Source organism: Ornithorhynchus anatinus, chromosome 2 (genome assembly GCF_004115215.2).
Source record: "Ornithorhynchus anatinus isolate Pmale09 chromosome 2, mOrnAna1.pri.v4, whole genome shotgun sequence".
NCBI classification, from domain to species: domain Eukaryota; kingdom Metazoa; phylum Chordata; class Mammalia; order Monotremata; family Ornithorhynchidae; genus Ornithorhynchus; species Ornithorhynchus anatinus.
In genome coordinates, this window is record NC_041729.1 from 131,426,222 (window position 1) to 131,449,948 (window position 23,727).

The window sequence follows — 23,727 nt, forward strand, 5'->3', positions numbered from 1 at the left end:
TAGCTTTCTCCCAAATAGGCATCTCTCTATTTTTAATAGATTCATCTCTCCTTTCATGCCTAGGGCCAACTTTCCACACCTTAGTCTTAGGCTCCTGGGACAAATATCATGTCTAATTGTCACCGGCATATTTTTCCCTAGCACTTAATGTTACAGAGTGCTCGGCACAGAGTATTTGCTGGGAAGCAGTGTTGCCTAGTGGGAAGAACATGAACCTGGGATTAGGAAGACCTGGGTACCTGGCTACTCCTAGCTCTGCCAATTTCCCATTGTGTGACCTTGGGCACACAGCTTCTCTGTATCTCAATTTCCTCATCTTTCTCTCTCTCTTTAGGCTGTTAGCCCCATGTGGGACAGGGACTATGGGTGACTGATTATTTTGTATATACCCAGTGCTTAGTTAAGTGATGGTCATATTGTAAACCACCATCCCAGGGTCACACCTGGAGAGTTTCCAGGACTCTACCAGTCTCAACTTGACAGCATGAAAGAAGACAAGACATTGTAAACATGTAACAAGTACCAAAATTAATAAGTATTACAACTACTAATTCTAAGAGAAGTGGGTTTAGAAGGGATGATAAGATAGTGATAGAAATTGTTGAGTTTGATGTGCTGCCATGATGCCCTGGAGGAAACAGAAAATTCCAGATTCTACCCTATCAATTTTGGTATCTGTTACATGCTTACGGTGTCTTTTCTTGTCTTATGCTTTCGAGTCATCTCTGACCCTTAATGACACCATGGACACATCTCTCCCAGAATGTCCCACCTTCATTTGCAGTCATTTGGGAAGTGTATCCATAGGGTTTCTTTGGTAGAAATACGGAAGCTGTTTACCACTGCCTTCTTCCATGGAGTAAACGTGAGTCTCCTCCCTCAATTCTCTCCCATACCACTGCTGCCCAGCACAGGTGAGTTTTGACTTGTAGCAGATTGTCTTCCACTTGCTAGCAACTGGCTAAGCTAGGAATGGAATGGGATTGCCTCTGCTTGACTCTCCCTCCTGAAGTCGAGACTGTATTTGACATTCAATATATTATAACCTGCCCAGGGAAAACCCGACATGGAGAAAATTAAACTACTGAACAGATATTAATACGTCAGGCTGGTGAGAAATTATTTTAAAAGTAAATGAAGTCAATTTTCCACAATGGGCAAAATGGTGGGTTTACTAAGCTTTTACACTCAGTTGCTCTTAAAATTGCCTTTTAACACTGCCAAGGACAAAAATGATGATAATGATGAGATGATGATGATGATGTTCACCTCCCTCCATCCCCGGAGATCAATCAACTCTTTTCCCCCCGGGTGACAAGTACACCCATCACCAGGTGAGCCCCGCTGGGCTCTGACGGAGGTGTAGGTAGGCAACCTCTCTCAGGCAGGGAACTCCCCCCCCCCACCCTCATGCCTAATCTGTGGCAAATCCACTGGGCAAAGAGAGCTTCCTTCCACAGAGAGAAGGTGAGAGGACACAAGTCCTTGGTGAACTCATTCACTCCCATGGCTTCAACTATCATCTCTACGCAGATGGCACCCATATCTACATCTCCTCCCCTGTTCTCTCTCCCTCCCTCCAGGCTCGTATCTCCTCCTGCCTTCAGGACATATCCACCTGCATGTCCGCCCACCACCTAAAATTCAACATGTCCAAGACTGAGCTCCGTATCTTCCATCCCAAACCCTGACCTCTCCCTGACTTTCCCATCACTGTGGACGGCACTACCATCCTTCCAGTCTCACAGGCCCACAACTTTGATGTCATCCTTGACTCTGCTCTCTCATTCACCCCACATATCCGATCTATCACCAAAATCTGCCGGTCTTGCTTTCACAACCTCTCCAAGATCTGCCCTTACCTCTCCACCAAACCGCTACCTTGTTGCTACAGTCTCTCATCTTATCCCAAATGGATTACTGCATCAGCCTCCTTTCTGATCTCCCATCCTCCTGTCTCTCCCCACTTCAGTCTATACTACACTCCGCTGCCTGAATTATCTTTCTACAGAAGCACTCTGGATATGTCACCCCCCTCCTGAAAATCTCCAGTGGTTGTCTATCAACCTTTGCATGAAGAAAAAACTCACTATTGGTTTCAAAGCTCTCCACCACCTTGCCCCCTCTTACCTCACCCCCCTTCTCTCCTCCTACAGCCCACCCTGCACACTCCGCTCCTCTGCCGCTCACCTCCTCATTTGCCTCATTCTTGCCTATCACGCCGTCGACCCCTGGCCCACATCCTATCTCTGGCCTGGAATGCCCTTCCTCCTCACATCCACCAAACTAGCTCTCTTCACCCCTTCAAAGCCTTAATGAGAGCTCACTTTCTCCAGGAAGCCTTCCCAGACTGAGCCCCCCTTTTCCTCTGCTCCTCCTACCCTCCCTATCACCCCTACTCCCTCCCTCTGCTCTACCCACTTCCCCACCCCACAGCATTTGTACATATTTGTACATATTTATTATTCTATTTTATTAATGATTTATATATATTCGTAATTTTATTTATCTGTTTTGATGCTATTGATACCTATCTACCTGTTTTGTTTTGTTGTCTGTCTTCCTCTTCTAGACTGTGAGCCTGTTGTTGGGTAAGGATTGTCTCTTTCTGTTGCCAAATTGTGCTTTCCAAGCACTAGTACAGTGCTCTGCACACAGTAAGCGCTCAATAAATGGACTGAATGGAGTCTGCTGTCATTAACTCTAGATGGACCTCAGTACAGTCACATAGGCCTTGGGGTGAAAAAATGGCTCAGACCAACTGATTTTAGTGCTAGTGGTTTATGCAATACCTACCTGGGCAACCACTGATAAACGATAAATAAGGAAGCAGAAAACCTAATCAGTCCTGCACATCTTTTGGGAGGATGTTAAGTACAGTGGATTGGCAGTGAATAGTATCAGGCTCCAGATCAAACTAAAATTCCAGAGAACTGTAGTGATGTCCAACCTTCTCTACGACAGTGAGATATATTCATTCATTCATTCATTCATTCATTCATTCATTCATTCATTCAATCATATTTATTGAGCGCTTATTGTGTTCAGAGCACTGTACTAAATGCTTGGAAAGTAAATTCGGCAACAAATAGAGACAATCCCTATCCAACAACAGGCTCACAGTCTAGAAGGGGGAAACAGACAACAAAACAAAAGGAAACAAGAAGACAGGCATCAATATAAATAAACAGAATTATAGATATATACACATCTTCAATGAAATAAATAGAATAATAAAGTTATAAATATATACATTCATTCATTCAATCGTATTCATTGAGTGCTTACTATGTGGAGAGCACTGTACTAAGCGCTTGGAGTGTACATTTTGGCAACAGTTAGAGACTCTCCCTGCCCAACAACGGACTCACAGTCTAAACGATATACACAAGTACTTATAGCTCACGGAGGCACCACAACCATCTCATTGAGCAGTTCCATCAACTGTCATTTACAGTATCGGTATGAAATGGCAAGATGAGGTCATGAACAATGAAGTTCTGAATGCAGTCAGTCTCCTAGCACTGAGGCTCTCGCTCACCTTAGCACAGCCTTGTTGGGTGGAATATTTGAAGGGAATGAACGAGAGTAGGATATCCAAACAACTGGTGTATGGAGAGCTGAAACTGGAAACTGAAAGCAAGGAGGACAGAGAAAACATTTTGAGGACATGGGAAAACAGAGCTTCAACCATTCTGAGTCCTGGGTAAAAACTGAGAGTCAGTTGCTGCGGATAAAACCTGAGACTCAGGTGCTGAGGACAGTCCAGAATGGTGCACTACCTTCAAGAGGGGAGTAGAAGTCTCTTTTTTTAAAAAAAAATGGTATTTAAGTGCCTGCCCCTCTCAGGATCACATTTAGAGAGTTTCCAGTACTCTACTAGTCTCGGCTATGGGAGGGAGAGTCAAGCAGAGGCATATCCATTCCATCCCTAGCTTGGCCAGTGGCTGGCCAGTGGCAGCCAATCTGCTACGAGTCAAAATTCACCTGTGCTGGGCAGCAGCAACATGGGAGAGAGTCGAGGGTGGAGACTCAAGTTTACTGTGCAGGAGGCAATGGTAAACCACTTCCAGATTTTTCCCCAGAAAACCGTATCGATACACTACCGTAACAACTGCGGATGGAGGCGGGGTGTTCTGGCAGAGATGTGTCCACGGAGTCGCTATGGACAGCGTAAGACAATTTAAGTATCTACTATGTGTCAGGCACTGTATTAAGTGCTAAGGTAGATATAAGATTATGAGATGGGACCAGGTCTCTTTTCTGTCATGGGGCTCACTGTCTTAATACCCATTTTTAGGATGAGCTACATATGTTGATACTGAGGCAAAAGGAGGGAAAACAGCACTAAATGCTACTAACATTAAGTCTGGCAACACAGCAAGCCTTTTTGTGTACACAATGCAATGAGGACTGAGGGTTCCACAGTGGCTTTATCAGCCACTCATGCACTCATAGTAATTCTAATTGTCAACTCATGATCATTTCAACTCCCTCCTTCTTCCATCCCTCTTACCCTTTTCAGCCAGTCACGCACTCATAGTAATTCTAACTGTCAACGGTGTCTTCTATGAATAGGATGTTTACACTACATACATGATACCCAGAATCATTCACACTCTTGTTTTCCAGCCAATAATGTTACTGCTGCAACACACAATTAGGTAAGCCTGGGTTCAACACATTGCCAAGTACAGGCAATCATTTTACACACAAAACCTCTTAAAGTCTGACCGCAACCCAGTGCCAATGTTGTCCCCAAATTCTGCACACCAGCAGGCACTGCCAATGTACTGCTGCAATCTTCACCACTCCTGATTGCCCAGCTATTTACGGGTTTCCTTCTGAGTTTTAACTACAGGTTTTCTCCCACAGAGAAAAATGCCCTAGATGGTCCTTCATCCTGAAATTTTCATCACTGATGGCAAAATCCCAGCAGGCAACTCCCACCATAAAAAGGTAAGGATCAGACTTTGCATACTTTGTCTTTTAACTTCCATATCCCTTTCAGTAAGGGCAGAATATCTTTGTTCTGTTTGTTTACTTCAATGACCACAGTATGGTTCCACCCTAGAGCCAAGGTTTCCTTTTTTCTTTTGCTTCGCCATCTCTCTTTCTCTTGCTCTCTCTTTCCCATCTATTCTCTCCTTCTTTCATTCCTCTTTCCCTATATCAACTCACTATATGAGTACAGGTAACCATGTGGGAAAATCCTCATAAGTTGATTCATCTAAAGGAGACTCCTCATTGAGAAGAAGTGGAACAGGTAGCTATTCAAAGGCATGGTATAAAATGAAAACTCTTGGATAAACTATGTTCCAACCAGGTGGCACGCATTCATAGAAGGGAAAAAGATGAAGTACGGCATCAGGCTAAAAGATTTCATTCCTATGGAAATCACATCCAAAACGAGAGCAACATCCATCCATATGAAACAAATTACTCAAAGCTCTTGGCTTTAATTAAACCTTTTAAACAAAAATACACTGACAAAATCTAGGTTTCTTTCTGACTCGTATGTATTCTGTCTGAATCTACTAAATTCTACCTTTGCTTTTTAAATTACAAAGTGTGAAACATTTGTCAAAGGATTTAGTGAAAGATAAGTAACCACAGGGTTTATGTGTGCAGACATAGACTCTTAACTATATGTATACATTGAGAAATACTGTCTCTTTTGACAACACAGGCACCTATGTGACTATTATCGCCATCTGTGATGATTTCAAACAAAAAATGATATTTACTGAGCATTGCACTCCAATGACCACTACTACTAATGATAATGATAAATTATGGTATTTGTTAAATGCTTTTCATGTGTCAAGCACTTTCTTAAGTGCTGGGATAGATAAAAGTTACTCAGGCCAGGCACAGTCCCTGCCCCACATGGGGCTCACAATCCAAGTAGGAGGGGGAACAGGTATTGAACCTCCACTGTGCAGTTAAGGAAATTGAGGCACAGAGAAGATAGGTGATTTGTCCAAGGTCACACAGCTGACAAGTGGCAGAGCTGGATCCTCCCCCAGATCCCCTCCAGGTCTTTGCTCTTTCCACTGAGCTATGCTGCTTCAAAACAATAGAGCCCAATGGAGTACAGTATAATATATAATACGTATTGTACCCATGATTTTCTTGGGTATTTAGGAAAAGGAGGCAAGTAAACACCAGGATATGCCATCCCATGATACATACAACCCAGAGATACAGCCTTTATGACTTGATGCCTTAATCCAGGTTCCAGTCATCCTAGGACAACAAATAACCCGGGGACATAGCCATTATTATTTGACACCTCAAAAATCCAATGCAGCATTGCAAGATGCCCAGTGAGATGAAGACATTATGGTCTTCCCACCACCTGATAAAATTTGGGAATTGAAATGTCTTGTGTCAGTTTTAAAGGCCGCAGATAAATATAGAAAATGATTGAACTACGCTCTGATGGAGAGAGGGGCTTAAAGGGTGAAGCAATATTTAAAAGAAATTGACTGGCTGCAAGGGATTTTGTAGGACAGGAATGCAAAATGTTTTCCCAGAGGTTTGGAATGGATCCTTATTTATTATATAGTAATCTATGGGTTGCCACAGATCTGCTTGTTTTTTCCTCTCTTGTAAAATAACAAGAACAGTGAAAAGGACAAACAATGCCTCTATCTGTATTCATTAATATACTACAAGTATATAGGCATATCCCCAAATACAGTATTACTGAGGCATCTGTGATTTTCAAGAAAATATATTACCTGTATTTATTACTACACCTTAATTATCAAACAATCAGGCTTTTGGGAGAGTACAATAAAAGAAAGGTGATATACGTATTCCTACACACAAGGAGCTTACAGACACAAGGGAATTATGCATCTTTCAATTGCTTTTACTGTATTTCAGGACAGTAATGCACCTGTGTGGCATAAAAGGGATAACTACCTAATGTGAACTTTCTTTTAGTATTATTATTGTTATCATTAATAGTATAATATTATATTATGATATATATTGTTAATATTACATAATCATTATGGTACTTGTTAAGCACTTACTGTTTTCAAGCACTGTTCGAAGTGCTGGGGTAAACAATATGATAATCTGATTGGACACTGCCTATGTCCCACATGTGGCTTACAGCATTATTCCCCATTTTACAGATGAGGTAACTGAGGTACAGAGAGGTTAAGTGACTTGTTTAAGGTCACCCAGCTGACAAGTGATGGAGCCGGAATTAGAACCCAGGTCCTTCTGACTCCCAGGCCCACACTCTATCTCCTAGACCATGCTGTTTCTCATTATTATTATTCACCATTAGTACTATTCAAATTAATTTACTGATTCTCATCATAAGTATTACCAATATTATAGAGTATTCACTTGAAGAGAAATCCAGGATACAATAATAATTATTAAAATAACTACAATATTAATGGTGACAATACTGCCAGCTGTGTGACTTTGGGCAAGTCACTTAACTTCTTTGTGCCTCAGTTACCTCATCTGTAAAATGGGGATTAAAAACTGTGAGCCCCACATGTGACAACCTGATTACCTTGTATGTCCCCAGCGCTTGGAACAGTGCTTTGCACATAGTAAGTGCTTAACAAATACCACCATTATTTATTGAGCACTTACTATGGGCCAAGGATTGAGTCAGACACGATATCTGTCCCACCTGAGGCTCACAGTCCAGAGAAGAGAGAGAACTGGTATTTAATCCCCCTTATATAGAAGAGGATATTGAGGCATTGAAAAGTTAATTGACTCGCCCAAAGTCACGCAGCCGATATATGTCAGAGATGGAATTAGAACCCAAGTCTCCTGATTCCCAGGCCTGTGCTCTTTCTACTAGGCACTGGGGTAGATAGGAGATCATAAAGTTGGACGCAATTGCTGTCTCACATGGGGCTCGCAGCCTAAATGAGGGGAGGGGAGGATTTAATTCCCATTTTATGGATGAGGAAATTGAGACCCAGAGAAGTTGATGTTGGTATTTGTTAGGCACTTACAATGTGTAGAACACTGTTCTAAGCACTGGGGTAGACACAGCTTAATCAGGTTGTCCGACGTGAGGCTCACAGTTAATCCCCATTTTACAGATGAGGTAACTGAGGCACAGAGAAGTTAAGTGACTTGCCCACATTCACACAGCTGACAAGTGGCAGAGCGGTATTCGAACCTATGACCTCTGACTCCCAAGCCACTTGCCCAGGATCATAGAGCAAGTAAGTAGCAGAGCCTGAATTAGAACTCAGCCCCTGATTCCCAGGCCTGTGCTCTTTCTATTAGGCATGTTGCTTCTCTAGGATGGGTCAATTCCTTTTCTTGTTTCAGTTGTGCCCTAAGAGATTCAGTGATGCCTGTAAATATTTTCTGCCATGAATAGTACTAAGGAGAAGCTGTCAAGGTAGCACTGACTGTCTGGCATATTAAGTTACTGGGAGAAAAACCCGGGCATTTTGATACTGAAATTTGAATGGTTTCGATAATTAGAGGATAAATTTTTAAGCTCACCTTCATAGGGACATAACCCCTATATATGTAGTAAAGATATGCTTCGTTGGCAACTCCATTTCTAAAAATTATTCTAAAGTACAACAATACAATACAATGAGTTTTTTATAAAATTATTTTTCAAAATGGCGAGGCACATTGTTTGATTTGAGAGTTTCATGAAATATTATATTTTAAAACCCAAGTATGAGGTCAGATTACAAAGTAAAATATATTAGACACTGTGACTTAGCAGCTCTAAACAAACAAAATGATATGCTGAGGGATTTCTGAACAAACCTAATTTATGAAAATTGATACATCCCACTTGTGCAGGAGTATTGCTTTTTCCATTTTACCTCAAAGAAGGTACTGAAGAGAATGACACAGCGATCACCATGGAACTGCTAAAGATTAAACCAGTGGGAAATTAAACTCTGGAGCGTAAAGTAGTTTACAGAGTTGGAAAATAGTGGGGATCAGCCCAAAACACCTGAAGTCTATATGAAGCAATTGAGTCAGAGGGAACCAGAGGACCTGGGATCTCATCTCACCTCTGCCGCTTACCTGCTGTGTGACCTTGAGTGAGCCACTTAACTTCTCTGTGCCCCAGTCCCCTCATCTGCAGTCCCCCTCCAGTTATCGTCCTATCTCCCTACTACCCTTCCTTTCCAAAATCTTAGAACGAGTCGTCTACAATCGATGCCTAGAATTCCTTAACTCCCATTCTCTCCTAGACCCCCTCCAATCTGGTTTCCGTCCCCTCCACTCTACCGAGACTGCTCTCTCTAAGGTCACCCATGACCTCCTTCTTGCCAAATCCAATGGCTCCTACTCCATTCTGATCCTCCTTGACCTCTCTGCTGCCTTTGACACTGTCGACCATCCCCTCCTCCTCCATACCTTATCTCACCTCGGCTTCACGGACTCTGTCCTCTCCTGGTTCTCCTCTTACCTCTCTGGCCGATCATTCTCGCTCTCCTACGCTGGAGCCTCCTCCCCCTCCCATCCTTTAACTGTTGGAGTTCCTCAAGGGTCAGTTCTTGGCCCTCTTCTGTTCTCCATTTACACTCACTCCCTCGGTGAACTCATCCGCTCTCACGGCTTTGACTACCATCTCTACGCAGATGACACGCAGATCTACATCTCCGCCCCTGTCCTCTCCCCCTCCCTTCAGGCTCGCATCTCCTCCTGCCTCCGGGACGTCTCCACCTGGATGTCGGCCCGCCACCTAAAACTCAACATGAGCAAGACTGAGCTCCTCATCTTCCCTCCCAAGCCCGGTCCGCTCCCAGACTTCTCCATCACCGTGGATGGCACGACCATCCTTCCCGTCCCGCAGGCCCGCAATCTCGGTGTCATCCTTGACTCGTCCCTCTCGTTCACCCCACACATCCTATCCGTTACCAAGACCTGCCGGTTTCACCTCTACAATATCGCCAAGATCCGCCCTTTCCTCTCCACCCAAACGGCTACCTTACTATTACGGGCTCTCGTTATATCCCGGCTAGACTACTGTGTCAGCCTTCTCTCTGACCTCCCTTCCTCCTCTCTCGCCCCGCTCCGGTCTATTCTTCACTCCGCTGCCCGGCTCATCTTCCTGCAGAAACGATCTGGGCATGTCACTCCCCTTCTTAAACAACTCCAGTGGTTGCCTATCGACCTCCGCTCCAAACAAAAACTCCTCACTCTAGGCTTCAAGGCTCTCCATCACCTTGCCCCTTCCTACCTCTCCTCCCTTCTCTCTTTCTACCGCCCACCCCGCACGCTCCGCTCCTCTGCCGCCCACCTCCTCGCCGTCCCTCGGTCTCGCCTATCCCGCCGTCAACCCCTGGGTCACGTCCTCCCGCGGTCCTGGAACGCCCTCCCTCCTCACCTCCGCCAAACTGATTCTCTTTCCCTCTTCAAAACCTTACTTAAAAATCACCTCCTCCAAGAGGCCTTCCCAGACTGAGCTCCTCTTCCCCCTCTACTCCCTCTGCCATCCCCCCTTTACCTCTCCGCAGCTAAAGCCTCATTTTCCCCTTTTCCCTCTGCTCCTCCACCTCTCCCTTCCCATCCCCACAGCACTGTACCCGTCCGCTCAACTGTATATATTTTCGTTACCCTATTTATTTTGTTAATGAATTGTACATCGCCTTGATTCTATTTAGTTGCCATTGTTTTTACGAGATGTTCTTCCCCTAGACGCTGTTTAGTGCCATTGTTCTTGTCTGTCCGTCTCCCCCGATTAGACTGTAAGCCCGTCAAACGGCAGGGACTGTCTCTATCTGTTGCCGACTTGTTCATCCCAAGCGCTTAGTACAGTGCTCTGCACATAGTAAGCGCTCAATAAATACTATTGAATGAATTGAATGAAAATGGGGATTCAATACCTGTTCTCCCCCCTACTTCGACTGTGAGCCCTGTGAGGGACCCGATATCTTGTACCTACCCTAGGGCTTAGCACAGTCTTTGACACAGAGTAAGCACTTAACGAGTACCATAATAAAGACTATACAAGCAGCATGGCGTAGTGGATAGAGCACGGCCCTGGCAGTAAGAAAGTCACGGTTTCTAATCTCAGCTCCGCCTCTTGCCTGCTGTGTGGCCTTGGTCAAGTCACTTCACTTCTCTGTGCCTCAGTTACCTTATCTGTAAAATTGGGATTAAGACTGTGAGCCCCACATGAGACAGGGACTATGTCCAGCCCAATTTGCCTGTATTCACCGCAGTGCTTAGTACGGTGTCTGACACATAGTGAGCGCTTAACAAATATCACAATTATTATTATTGTTGAACAACTCTCATTATGTACAATATTATTACGATTATTATAGCCTTACTAGGGAAATAATGATTCCCCATCCCAACACCTCTAAAGACACAATTCTATCTTAAAATGCTCCCATCATGGAGAGATATTCAGTCACCATGAGGAAAAAGCAGGGCAGAGGGCACACCCTAGCCCATCCAAATCCTATTTTTAGAGCCCAACAATGCTGTCCCAAGTCACTCCATCATCACCTAAAGCAGTTCCCATTGAAGCAACCAGGAAACAATAAACACTCACAGGAGAATCTACAGAAGCTAATCCCTTGGAAGATATTCGTATCTGTCGATTTCTCCGGACAACAGAGCGATCGTACATTATTACCCTTTTCTTTGATCATGAAGGTAGATGCACTAACAGCTTTAAGCACCATCAGGTGTACTCGGTAGTTTTCAATTCTTCCTAGCAAACCTACCCGGGCATCAAGTGGTACGTTCAGGAAAGGCATGAAAAAGCTCAGCTATAACGAGGTCTGTCTGCTATTGATTAATCCGTCTCGACCGAACGCTCCTTATGCTGAAGCAGAGACAAGCGCTGCCCTAAATTGACACTATCGAACAGAGCCCTGGGTTAACGCAGTGCTGCCCAACTCACGTATGTCTCAGCACTCTCCGATGAACCCAATTTAAAAACTGGAACGGGTTCCCCGACAAGATCGAGACCCGATTTTCCAATCTTACCTTTGACGTGACTTCTCCCATCCTCCAAGAGCGGTACTACTATAGTGTTGTTCATATTCCCCGGCGAGCGCACGGCTGTATACACCACAGGGACTGACTGCACCACCACCGGTATGCGGTGCACGTGACTCAGTTTGTTAGTCTGTAAATTCATCGGGCTCGAAGGCGGTACGGGATGGATGATGTGCAAAAACTGCTGACCTCCGACCCCAGAAGCCGATGCCACGAGCGGGCCCGGAGTTAACACCGATGGCGCGGACGATGCCGAAGATACCGATGTGATGACCGTTGGGGATGAAGCTGGGCGACTAGAAGAAGACGATGAGGAAGTTGAAGTAGACGAGGGTGAGGCGGCTGATGCTGTCATGGAAACCGGGGAAGGCGAAACGGCGTTGGGGGATGATGTCCTGGCTTTGTTTATCGACAGGTCCACTGGCTCAGTTTGTGTTTGGAAATGGTCTGTGGACAAAGAGTCCTCTGGGTGCTCTGCCTTCATGTTATTTAGCAAGAGGGGAACCGATTCCATATCTGGGTAACTGGGGATATTTGGAGACTGTAGAGAAAATGAAACAGGTTGTTGAATCTCTTCAGCAGTAAGTTTGTAATGCAGAGATGATCAGAGAGTAAAAATAGCTATCAATCATAGTTAAAAACCCAAGGGGCGGCTAGTATTTCGCACACTACACAGAGAGTATCTTAACCAAGATCTCCTTAAAAAGAAAAGGGGATTGGATTGTTTTCAACAACCACAACAAAAAAAGTTTGCAGTCAGGGTTATTTCCTTCATAAATACTTGCATTTAAATGAAAGAGACTAAAATATTATTTAGAGAAAAGCTTTGGAAAATTTACCACATCATTAAAATTACCATATAGTCCACTGGATCCACTGAGTGAATAAATAAATTAGTACCTGGGAATAGGTTGGCATGCACTCCTTCAGGTCCCAAAGGTAAAATGTAATTAATGGGAAAAGCAAATCACTAAATAGCTTGGAAGAACTAAGGCTCTTTCCAAAATGTCTAATTCAACCCCAGGTTGAGCTCTACGCTTACGATCAATAGCCAAGTAGAAATCTACCAATAGAAATGTCACTGCTCCAAATACTTTTGGGAAACTTAGGTGTGCTGATTTTTCATTTTCATTTTGTCCTATAGATTTCAAACACGGGAACATTCTATTCTTTAAAAGGTAATAAAATATAATCCCTTTCACCTATATAAATCATACAGCTACTTCATGACTCCCCTGTTTATTTGAAGGTTTACATTAATGAGAGAGTTAAAGGAGGGGTTATTTCAAGCGGGAAGCAGCAATAAAACCGCAAATGAAAATTCAATTAATTTACTTGACAATTGGTTTGAACAATACTGCCTCTGTCTTGTAGAACCCAAAAGGTTCTTTATGCGCACAGGCTGACTGTTACATTGTTGTGTTGGACTCTCCCAAGTGCTTAGTACAGTGATCTGCAGACAATTAGTGGCTTAGTGGATAGAACACGGGCCTGGGAGTCAGAAAGTCACAGGTTCTGATCCCAGCTCTGCCACTTGTCTGCTGTGTGACCTTAGGCAAGTCACTTCACTTCAATGTGCCTGAGTTATCTCATCTGTAAAATGGGGATTGAGACCATGAGCCCCACGTGGGACGGGGACGGTATCCAACTCAATTAGCTTGTAACCACCCCACCCCAATACAGAGCCTGGCATACAATAAGTGCTTAACAGATACCACAGTTATTATTTTTATAGTTAGTGATCAATAAATACGATTGAAATCTCCCCCTCTAGACTGTAAGCTCACTGTGGGCAGGGAATGTACCTGAAAATGGTTATACCATACTCTCCCAAGTGCTCAGTACAATGCTCTGACACAGTAAGTGCTCAATAAATAGGAGTAGCAGACTGACTGATTGAAGGGGGGAGTGTGTGACCCAAGAGCGTGTGACCCAAGCCACCACCACTTCAGATGATCACTGTGTGGTGTCTTCTGAATCTACCAATATGGCCAAGGTTGGAGATATTCAAAGGAAGATCATACCAGACTGGCTACCATTTGGACATCACACTCAGAGTCCTGGCTTGCAGGTCATCATCCTACTGTGAGAGAAAGGACGGGAGGATGGGGAGATGAGGAGGGGGAAAATGACAGCCTCAGCAGTTGGAAAGGCCGATGATGAGAGGGAACAGGGAGAGACTATGAGGGGTCCCATCCTTGGATCTCATCCTTCCTGATGGGATCACTCCTGTATCTCATCCAGTCAACCACAGGCCTATGGACAAGGCAGAACATCCAGCCCGCATCGAGCAGCTCTTATCTGAATGATTCCCAGCACAAACAGGATTGCAAAATTCAGGAAAGCGGGAGGAGAGGAGGTTGCTGGGGTCTGGGAGAAGCTGAACATGCTGCAAGAAGAGACTGGATGTCCTTGGTAGTAGCCAGGTCTCAGATACAGATGTGGAGCCAACCAGCTGGAAAGAGCATAGGCCTGGGAGTCAGAAGGACCTGGGTTCTAATCCCAGCTCCGCCACATGTCTGCTGGGTGACCTTGCACAAATCACTTAACTTCTCTGGGCCTCAGTCACCTCATCTGCAAAGCGGGGATTAAGAGTTTGAGCCCTACATGGGATGGGGACTGTATCCAACCTGATTACCTTGTATAGTAATGATGGTATTTGTTAAGTGCTTACTATATGCCAAGCATTGTTCTAAGCACTGGGGGAGATACAAGGTTATCATGTTGTCTCATGTGAGGCTCGCAGTCTTAATCCCCATTTTACAGATGAGATAACTGAGGTATACAGAAGTTAAGTGACTTCCCCAAAGTCACACAGCAGACAAGTGGCGGAGCTGGAATTAGAACCCATGACCTCTGACTCCCAACCCCGTGCTCTTTCCATTACACCATGCTGCTTCTCTTGTATCTATCCTAGTTCTTAGAACAGACCTTCACATCCAGTCAGTGCTTAACAAGTACCATTATTATTACCATGTGGCTGCTCACTCTCTCATGCTCTCTTTCTCTCTTTCTCTCTCCTGTCCCATCCCCAAGGCAGAGCAGCATTTCTGACTGGGGGTCACAGCAGGTCCCCTGTCACTTACTCAGATACACCACAGAGAGTAGGTACAGTAGTCACTGATCTGAGAGAGAGGAGGCAAAAGTGGTGGAGCTGGGGACGTGGAGGGGGATTCTGCTTCCTAACCTTCAGGGAAATGCCAATCGGCCAAGGAGACTGGGATGGTCTCCTCCAGCTGCTTCTGCCTGCTTGGCCTCGAGGCCCTGAGGAGCAAGACTGGATCGGAAGGATTGGCAGGAACTCGGGGCAATCCGTGCTTTCCACCTGACCCCCACATCCCTTGTGCAATGGGGGCCCGGAGAAAATTCATTCAATCATATTGAGTGAGCACTTACTGTGCACAGAGCATCGTACTAAGTGTGTGGGAGAGGACGATGTAACAGTAAACAGACACATTCCGTGACCACAACGAGCTTTCGGGCTAGAGATGAATTTACAGTCTCGAGATGAGTTTACAGTCTAGAGATGAGCTAACTGTGATCAGAAGCAAAGCAGAGGGGAAGTGTGGTGTCTGAGTATTAGCATGGGGACAGCACAAAACCTAGAGTTCCATCATCTCGCTCAGTGGCATCCCACCCCAAAGGCTACAGAGGGTCTTTGGCATGGGAGAAGGGTTAGCTCAGAGCCCAGGAGATGGTGCCATTGATGGTATGTGTAAAAGTCATGACAACCACATCAAACTGTGCCATGACTTACAATGTAATAACAATATTTGTCAAATGCTTTCTGCCACGTGCAGTAGTAAGCGCTGGGTACGTACACAACCATCAGATCAAACACAGCCCCTTCTCACATGGACAGCACAGTTTAGTCCGGGAGGAAGAACCGGTAACAGGAAACGGAGGCCCAGAGAAGTTAAGTGACTTGCCCAAGATCACACAGCAGGTGAGTGGCGAATTTGGGATTAGAACCCAGATCCAACTGCCTCCCAGGCCCATGCTCTTTCTCCATAAATTGCCACCACATTAGTGGGGGGATCAAGATGAGTTAAACTAGTCTACTTTACGGTGACTGGATATTCTGTCATAAAATAACAGTATTCTTTCATTATATAAAATAGATGAGGCATCCCTTTAAAAGACTTTAACATTAATTCTTTACATTTGATTTGCCAAAGTAAACACACTGAAAAGATCAAGGTGAAAATGATAATAGTTCAGCCAAAGATGGAAATGCAGTGATGTTGCATCCAATCCTTTCCTTCTAGACTAACACAATGATTTCTGTAGGCTGTTATGCATTAAGCTGATATACAATGAAGTACTATCTAGTACATATTAACAACGGATACAAAGTTTTTAATTTAATTTTTTAAACTGAAAAAATATAAATGGGCTTTTCTTTTCTCAGTCAGTAAGAATCAAAGGAGAAAAAAATTAACCACTGATGTGTTTAACAAATACTATTATCAAGTGTTAGTAAAATCATCACTTTCCTAAATATATTCATATTCAGATACCTCTGTAGAACGATGGAACGAATGCCTCATTTAAATAATGTGCTGATCAATCAGGTTAATCCTTAGAAATGTACTGCTATGTATGTCACTTAATATTGTAGTTATCAATCAAGTTAATCCTTAGAAAAAGTATTGCTAGGTCTCAACAATAGTTAACCTACACAAATGTTAGCAAAGCCTCTATTTATAATCATGAGTAGCACTACGAGTTTTCAGTAATTATATCTTATTAAAAATACATTTTAAATAACATTTTATTTGGCTTTAACTTTAGCTTGGAATCAGATATTAATTTTCAAAAAAAAAATTTCAAAAATAATCACTCATTTGAAACAAAAGTGGTGGCTTGACAATGACTTCTTTTACAGTTTCTTGAAGAAGATCCTATCACTGGTTTACAAATAAAAACTTTTAATTGGCTTTTGTTATATATTGTGACACTAGAAATGCCTGTAACTTGTGTGATTGACAAAGTTTGTCTTTAGTAAAACTGATAGCTTTTATGCCATCTTCCTGGACTCTCAAAGAGAGGAGTTTCTTACATGCTGAGTTAGACTTCCATTTGTAGATATATCTGAATCAAACAACTTAGACTTTACTGAATGAATGCTGAATACCTCATTCATTCATTCATTCAATAGTATTTATTGAGTGCTTACTATGTGTAGAGCACTGTACTAAACGCTTGGAATATAAAATTTGGCTACAGATAGAGACAATCCCTGCCCAATGACGGACCCACAGTCTAATCGGGGGAGACAGACGGACAAAAACAAGACAACACAGGTCCATAAGTAGTCAGGTTGGTATTTGTTAAGCACTTACTATGTGCAGAGCACTGTTCTAAGTGCTGGGGTAGATACAGGTTAAACAGGTTGTCCCACGTGAGGCTCACAGTTAATCCCCATTTTACAAATGAGGGAACTCCCTCTACCTTCATCTCCAGCAGTCCACAACTTGGACTCATTTTCAAAACTTCCTAAAATTTCATCTTCTCCAAGAAGTCTTCTCTAAGCTCTCATTTCCCCTACCAGCGCCCCCGCCCATCCCATGTCAACTAAACAATTGGCTGTATATTCCCTAAGCACTCTGATACTAATCCCAAACCCACAGCACATATGCATATATCCTTATACCCTACTATTTTCCCCATCTGTCATTTATTTTTCTTATCTGCCTCCCCGTTATAACCGGTAAGCACCTTGTAGCTAGAGATCATGTCTGCCAATGCTGTCATACAGTGCTCAGGACAAAGTAAGCACTTAATAAATCCCACTGATTGATGGACTGATTTGACTGATTGACTGATTATGACATTTCTGCTTTTAATGATAATAATGTTGGTATTTGTTAAGCGCTTACTATGTGCTGTGCACTGTTTTAAGCACTGGGATAGATACAGGGTAATCAGATTGTCTCACGTGGGGCTCACATTTTTTACTCCCCATTTTTACAGATGAGGTAACTGAGGCACAGAGAAGTGAAGTGACTTGCCCAAGGTCCCACAGCAGACAAATGGCAGAGCAGGGATTAGAACCCATGACCTCTGAATCCCAAGCCCGGGCTCCTTCTACTAAGCCACGCTGCTACTCTACTTCTAAACCATATGCCTCACTTCCTCCAGAGAAATCTGGAGAAGTCAAACATATTGTTGTTTAGGAACCAATGAGTTAAAATGGCCAGCAGTTTTAATTACAACATATGATGAATTCAATCACCTTTTCCCGGTACTGTGAGCAGTAATGATGACTTTCTTTTGATAAGCAAAAAATATGTATATATCCCCTAATACAAAATACAATATTGGATTGTAAATATTTTTATGAATAAATAATTTTCTATTACATACATATTTGGTGTGGAGGAAATTTGTTCAAGGATGTTTAAAGCATTAGCAGTCATTACCTTTAAATTAAATAATGTATATTATAAATTAAAATTTTACAGGCCTATAATGAGATTTGGAATGAGGCATGAAAACCTAAACCAGTTCCATACTATATGATGTGTCTTTTCCCTGTAATGAAGTAATCAGAAAAACCTTGGTTTGATTTCCTCAAAGAAATTGTCACCTCGTTACAGAAAACAAAAATCCATGCTTCAAGGAAACAGGGAGAGACAGAAGGGAGGCAAACAACACACACACATATACACATAAACCAAGAAAAAAGCACTTAGGGAACATTCCAAAACTGGAAAGAGGATTGTCCGTGACAGAACAAAGCTAGTGTTCTTCAAAGTGAATGATGCTGGCCCAATGTAAAAGGCCTGGGACGAATGTTTGATTCTCTCAACTACAATATTTTTGCTGTTTGATTGTAAGAGTAATGGTATTTACTGAGCACCCACAAGGGATGATGCCCAAAACTTGGGAAAGTACAACAGAAGAGGGAGACATATTCACTGCTCTCAAGGAGCTCACATGCTAAGGGAGGAGAGATACATCCAAGGTCTTTAGAAATGGATAGGGTAATCAGAATGAGTAACTGACTCTACAAATGATCATACATATAAAGACGTACCGCAGAGTAAGTCCATGATATGTTCCTTGACTCTGTGGTCTCTATCGTGACTGGCTGTTTCCCCCTCTAGACTGTGAGCTCCTTGTGGACTTCACTATTTGGTACATTTAGTACAGAGCATTTAGTACAGTGCTCTGCATAAAGTAAGCACTCAATAAACCAAGTGATTGATGAGGTATGTTTTAGTATAGACATATGCAAATAGGCTTCATTCCAGAATCAGCTCCAACATGACAACTGAGCCCTACAGGGTCAGTAAAAATTACACTGTAGATCACTCCCCGTCACCCCCTATCTGGTCATCCCTTTCCCTTCCTCTTATTCCTCAGGAATTCCCTGATCTACTCCATGCCCCTCAATTACGGATCATGCCATCCCTGTCTTCCCACTCAGTATCTTTTTTTTTTTTTTTTTGGTAAGGCAGGAATTCTGTTGGCCCAGACTCAAGTTTGGCATCTGTCCCAGGAGGGGATAGAAAAATGTTATGTGACCCCATCCGATGGCCAAGATAAATAAATAAATAAATAAATAAATAAATAAATAAATAAATAAATGGTGGTATTTGTTAAGCGCTTACTATGTGCAAAGCACTGTTCTAAGTGCTGGGGGATACAAGGTAATCAGGTTGTCCCACGTGGGGCTCACAGTTTTAATCCCCATTTTACAGATGAGGTAACTGAGGCACAGAGAAGTTTGCCTGAGTCCTGGCTCCACCCCATGTCCCCAGTTGTGAGCAGCCAGCTTGATTGAACTGGTTACATCCCTTACTAATAATAATGATTGTGGTATTTGTTAAGTGCTTACTATGGGCCAGGCACTGTACTAAGTACTGGGTTGGATACAGGTAAATCAGGTTGGATACAGCCCAAGTCTCATGTGGGGCTCTCGGTCTCAATCCTCATTTTATGGATGAGGTAACTGAGGCCCAGAGAAGTGAAGTGACTTGCCCAAGGTCACTTGGTAGACAAATGGCAGAGCTTGGATTAGAACTCATGACCTTCTGACTCCCAAACTGTGCTCTAACCACTAGACCACACCTTCTATGTGGATGGTTGTCGGTTCTATCTTGCTAGCTCTGTTTTTGGCCCTCACAAGTTGGCACATACTCTCCTTCACCACAGCATCCCTACATGGATGTCCTGCTGGAATCTCATGCTCAATATGTCAAAAATTGAATGGCTCATCTTCCCTCTCAAATCCTCTCCTTGACCTATGTTTTCATTTGGGTATTGAAAATATCAACATTTTCCCTGTTTTCTGAGTAAGCAAACTGGCTATTATCCTCAATTCCTCCCTTTTGGTCAATGATAATAATAATAATAATAGTAATTGTTAAGCGCTACGATGTGCAAGGCACTGTTCTAAGCACGGAGGTGGGGGGATGCAAGGGGATCAGGCTGCCCCACGTGGGGTTCACGGTTTTAATTCCCAATTTACAGATGATGTAACTGAGGCACATAGAAGTTAAGTGACTTGCCCAAAGTCATACAGCTGACAAGCGGCGGATCTTGGGATTAGAACCCATGACCTCTAACTCAAGCCTGTGCTCTTTCCACTGAGCCGTGCTGCTTCTCCAGTTCCCTCATCCACTCTCTCGCCAATCCTGATAGTTTTTCTGTCTAAACATTTCTCTTCCATCATTTCCAAAAGAACACCACACTGGTCCCGGCAATTGGTGTATCCAGGGATGACCACTGAATCAGCCTCTGCTAATCACTCTGCTTCTAGTGTTTTCTTCCCACCTAAAACTTCAGTATTTTTATGGCCCCCTCGGTAAATGATCAGTCAATGTCATTTACTGTGTGCAGAGCACTGTACTAATCATTCAATCAATCTTATTTACTGAGTGCTTACTATGTGCAGAACACTGTACTATGCGCTTAGGAGAGTACAGTATAACAGGGTTGGAAGACACATTCCCTGTCCACAATGAGCATACAGTGCGGAGGGGGAAACAGACACTAATATGAATATACATTAGGGCTAGGTTTGTAAATACTGTAGGGCTGACAGGGGTGAGTAAAGCGTGCAAATTCAAATGCAAGGGCTATACAGAAGGGAGTGGGAAAAGAGAAAATGAGGGCCTAGTTGGATGGAGAAGGCCTCTTGGAGGAGATATGCCTTCAATCATGCTTTGAAGATAGAGAAAGTGATCATGAAGAGGGAAGGCATTCCAGGCATGAGGCAGGATGTGGGTGAGAGAATGGCGACAAGCTGTACCGGATGGATGTACAGTGAATACGTTGGCATTAGAACAGTGAAGCCTGAGGGTTGGATAGGAAAGCAGTGAAATCACTGGAGGTACTTGAGGAGTGGAGAAACATGGAGGGAATGTTTTGTAGAAAAATGATCCAGGCAGCAGAGTGAAGAATGGACAGAGTGAAGAGTGGGGAAAGACAGGAGACGGGAAGGTCAGCAAGGAGGCTGATGCAATAATCAAGGTAGGATAGGATAAATGTCTGGATTACGTGATAGCAGTTTGGGTGGAGGGGGAAGGACAGATTTTAGTGATGATATGAAAGTTGAACCAACAGGATTTGGTAAAAGATTGAATATGTGGGTGGAATGAGAGACGAATAGAGGAAAAAGCCAAGGTTACAGGCTTGTGAAACATGGAGGATTGTGGTGCTGTCTACAGCGACAAGAAAGTCAGCGGAGAACAGGGTTTGAGTGGGAAGATGAAGAGTTCTATTGTGGACATGTTAAGTTTGAGGAGTCGGTAAGATATCTAAGTAATGATGCCCTGAAGACAGGAAGAAATGTGAGACTGTAGAGGAGAGAGATGAGAGCTGGAAATGTAGATTTGGGAATGGTCCGTATAGAGAGGTCAGTGAAGAGGTTGAAGCAGTAAGCCCTTGGGAAACTACAACAGTCAATTAAAAACTAAAAACCCATTTAACACTATGTACTTATCTTACATTTACTTCTTCTAGCTCTATTTCTTAAAAAATTCTTGCCTCCCTTATTAGATTGCAAACTCCATGACAGCAGGGATAAGATATGCTAATTTCCCTGTACTCTCCCAATTGGTTAATACAGCTCTATTCACAGCAAGCCCTCAGTCAACATCATCATTAATGTTTCATCATCATCAATGATATTTATTGAGTGCTTACTATGTGCAGAGGACAATAGTAAGCACTTGGGAGAGTATAATACAACAGAGAAGATAGACATATTCCCCACCCACAAAGAGCCTATAGTCTGGAAGGACAGTTAATCATTCAATCAATCATTGGTATCTATTGAGCACTGTATTGTACTGGATGAGTACGATACAATCTAGAGGGGAAAATTAATGACTGATTGGTTGGGACACAGAGACAAGCAATGGAGGAGGGGGAACTTAGTACAGACCTTGATTGGACATAACTTTGGAGGTGGGTCTTATGTACTTTAGAGTACACGGGCAAGCAGTCGAGAGAAGAATCAACTGGATTGGTGACAGGCTAGAGCTGGGACTTGAACTAAAGAGAGGAATCTGGAAGAAGAGCTGGCTTGGTGCTCAAAAGACAGGGAGAATGGTGGTGGTGTCGATGCTGACTGAAAATGTGGGACAAGGAGAGAACAATAATAATAATAGCATTCGTTAAGTGTTTACTGTGTGTCAGGCACTGTTCTAAGCAGTGGGCTAGATACAAGCTAATCAGGTTGGACACAGTCTCTATCCCACATAAGGTTCACAGTCTCGATCCCCATTTTGCAGATGAGGGAACTGAGGCACAGAGAAGTTCTGACTGGCCAAAAGTCACACAACATATAAGGGACAGAGCCAGGATTAGAACCCAGGTGCTTCTGATTCTTCCCTTTTAAAGATGTTGCTGTTGTCGTTGTCTTATGCTGTCGAATCATGTCCGACCCATAGTGACACCATGGACACATCTCTCCCAGAACGCCCCACTTCCACCTATAATCGTTCTGGTAGTGGATCCAAAGATACAGTTGCTTTATCTGTCCTCAGTTGAAATGTGCAATGAAAATCTAGGAGTCAGATAAGGAATAGTAATTCTTCTCCGATTAAGATGAAAGAAAGTAGGGATGCTTTATTTTTTTTTTTTTAGTAGTCACCAAATCTAAGCTTAATTATCAAAAATCCCAAAATTAACCATGAGAACAACTTGGAAAATCAACTTAAAAGAATAGACTAAAAATTCTGTTTAGTTAACCCAGAGAAGAGATGACTAAGAATGGGAGTTATCCAAATGGAATTGATATGAGACAAGTCAAGAGGAAATTAAAGCAAGAAAGATTCAAGCTAGACTTAAAAAATACTCAAAAACTTCCAAGTTATATGTATAAACAAAGAATGTTATAGACTTTCCTTATCAGGATTTTAAGGAAAATAATGGATTGGCTGTCACCATATAAAAAGATTCTTGGATTTGTTTTCTGCAATAACATAATGATTTTCACACAGACCACTAAATTATACTGATTTAAAAAGGTGATTTTTTTCATTTGGAACAGATAGGTTGGAGAGAGTAGGTTGACAACTACAGGAAAATCTACTTCCCCACTAACGGAATTTAGAAGTGGAGTTCAATAATGCCTGAAGAGGTGCAATTGCTTTTTTGGGGTTTTTTTTCACCAGGGACAAAGTTGATTAGACAGTATTTTATCAGGTGGTAGAATGTTTACATGCTATATTTCTTCCAGATAAACCTGATCCCCTATAGCATTAACAATTCCACCCA

General features: G+C 43.0%; 1 protein-coding gene across 2 annotated transcripts in view; it reads right to left on the bottom strand.

Moving 5' to 3' along the window:
- The window catches only part of KLF12 (Kruppel like factor 12), a 440,849-nt gene that overhangs the window by 152,183 nt on the left and 264,939 nt on the right, over positions 1–23,727 (bottom strand). For both annotated transcript variants that reach the window (XM_029057478.2, XM_039911204.1), the window contains one exon: positions 11,980–12,532. In XM_029057478.2, the coding sequence (XP_028913311.2) occupies positions 11,980–12,532 (553 nt within the window). The remainder of the gene's footprint in view (positions 1–11,979; positions 12,533–23,727) is intronic.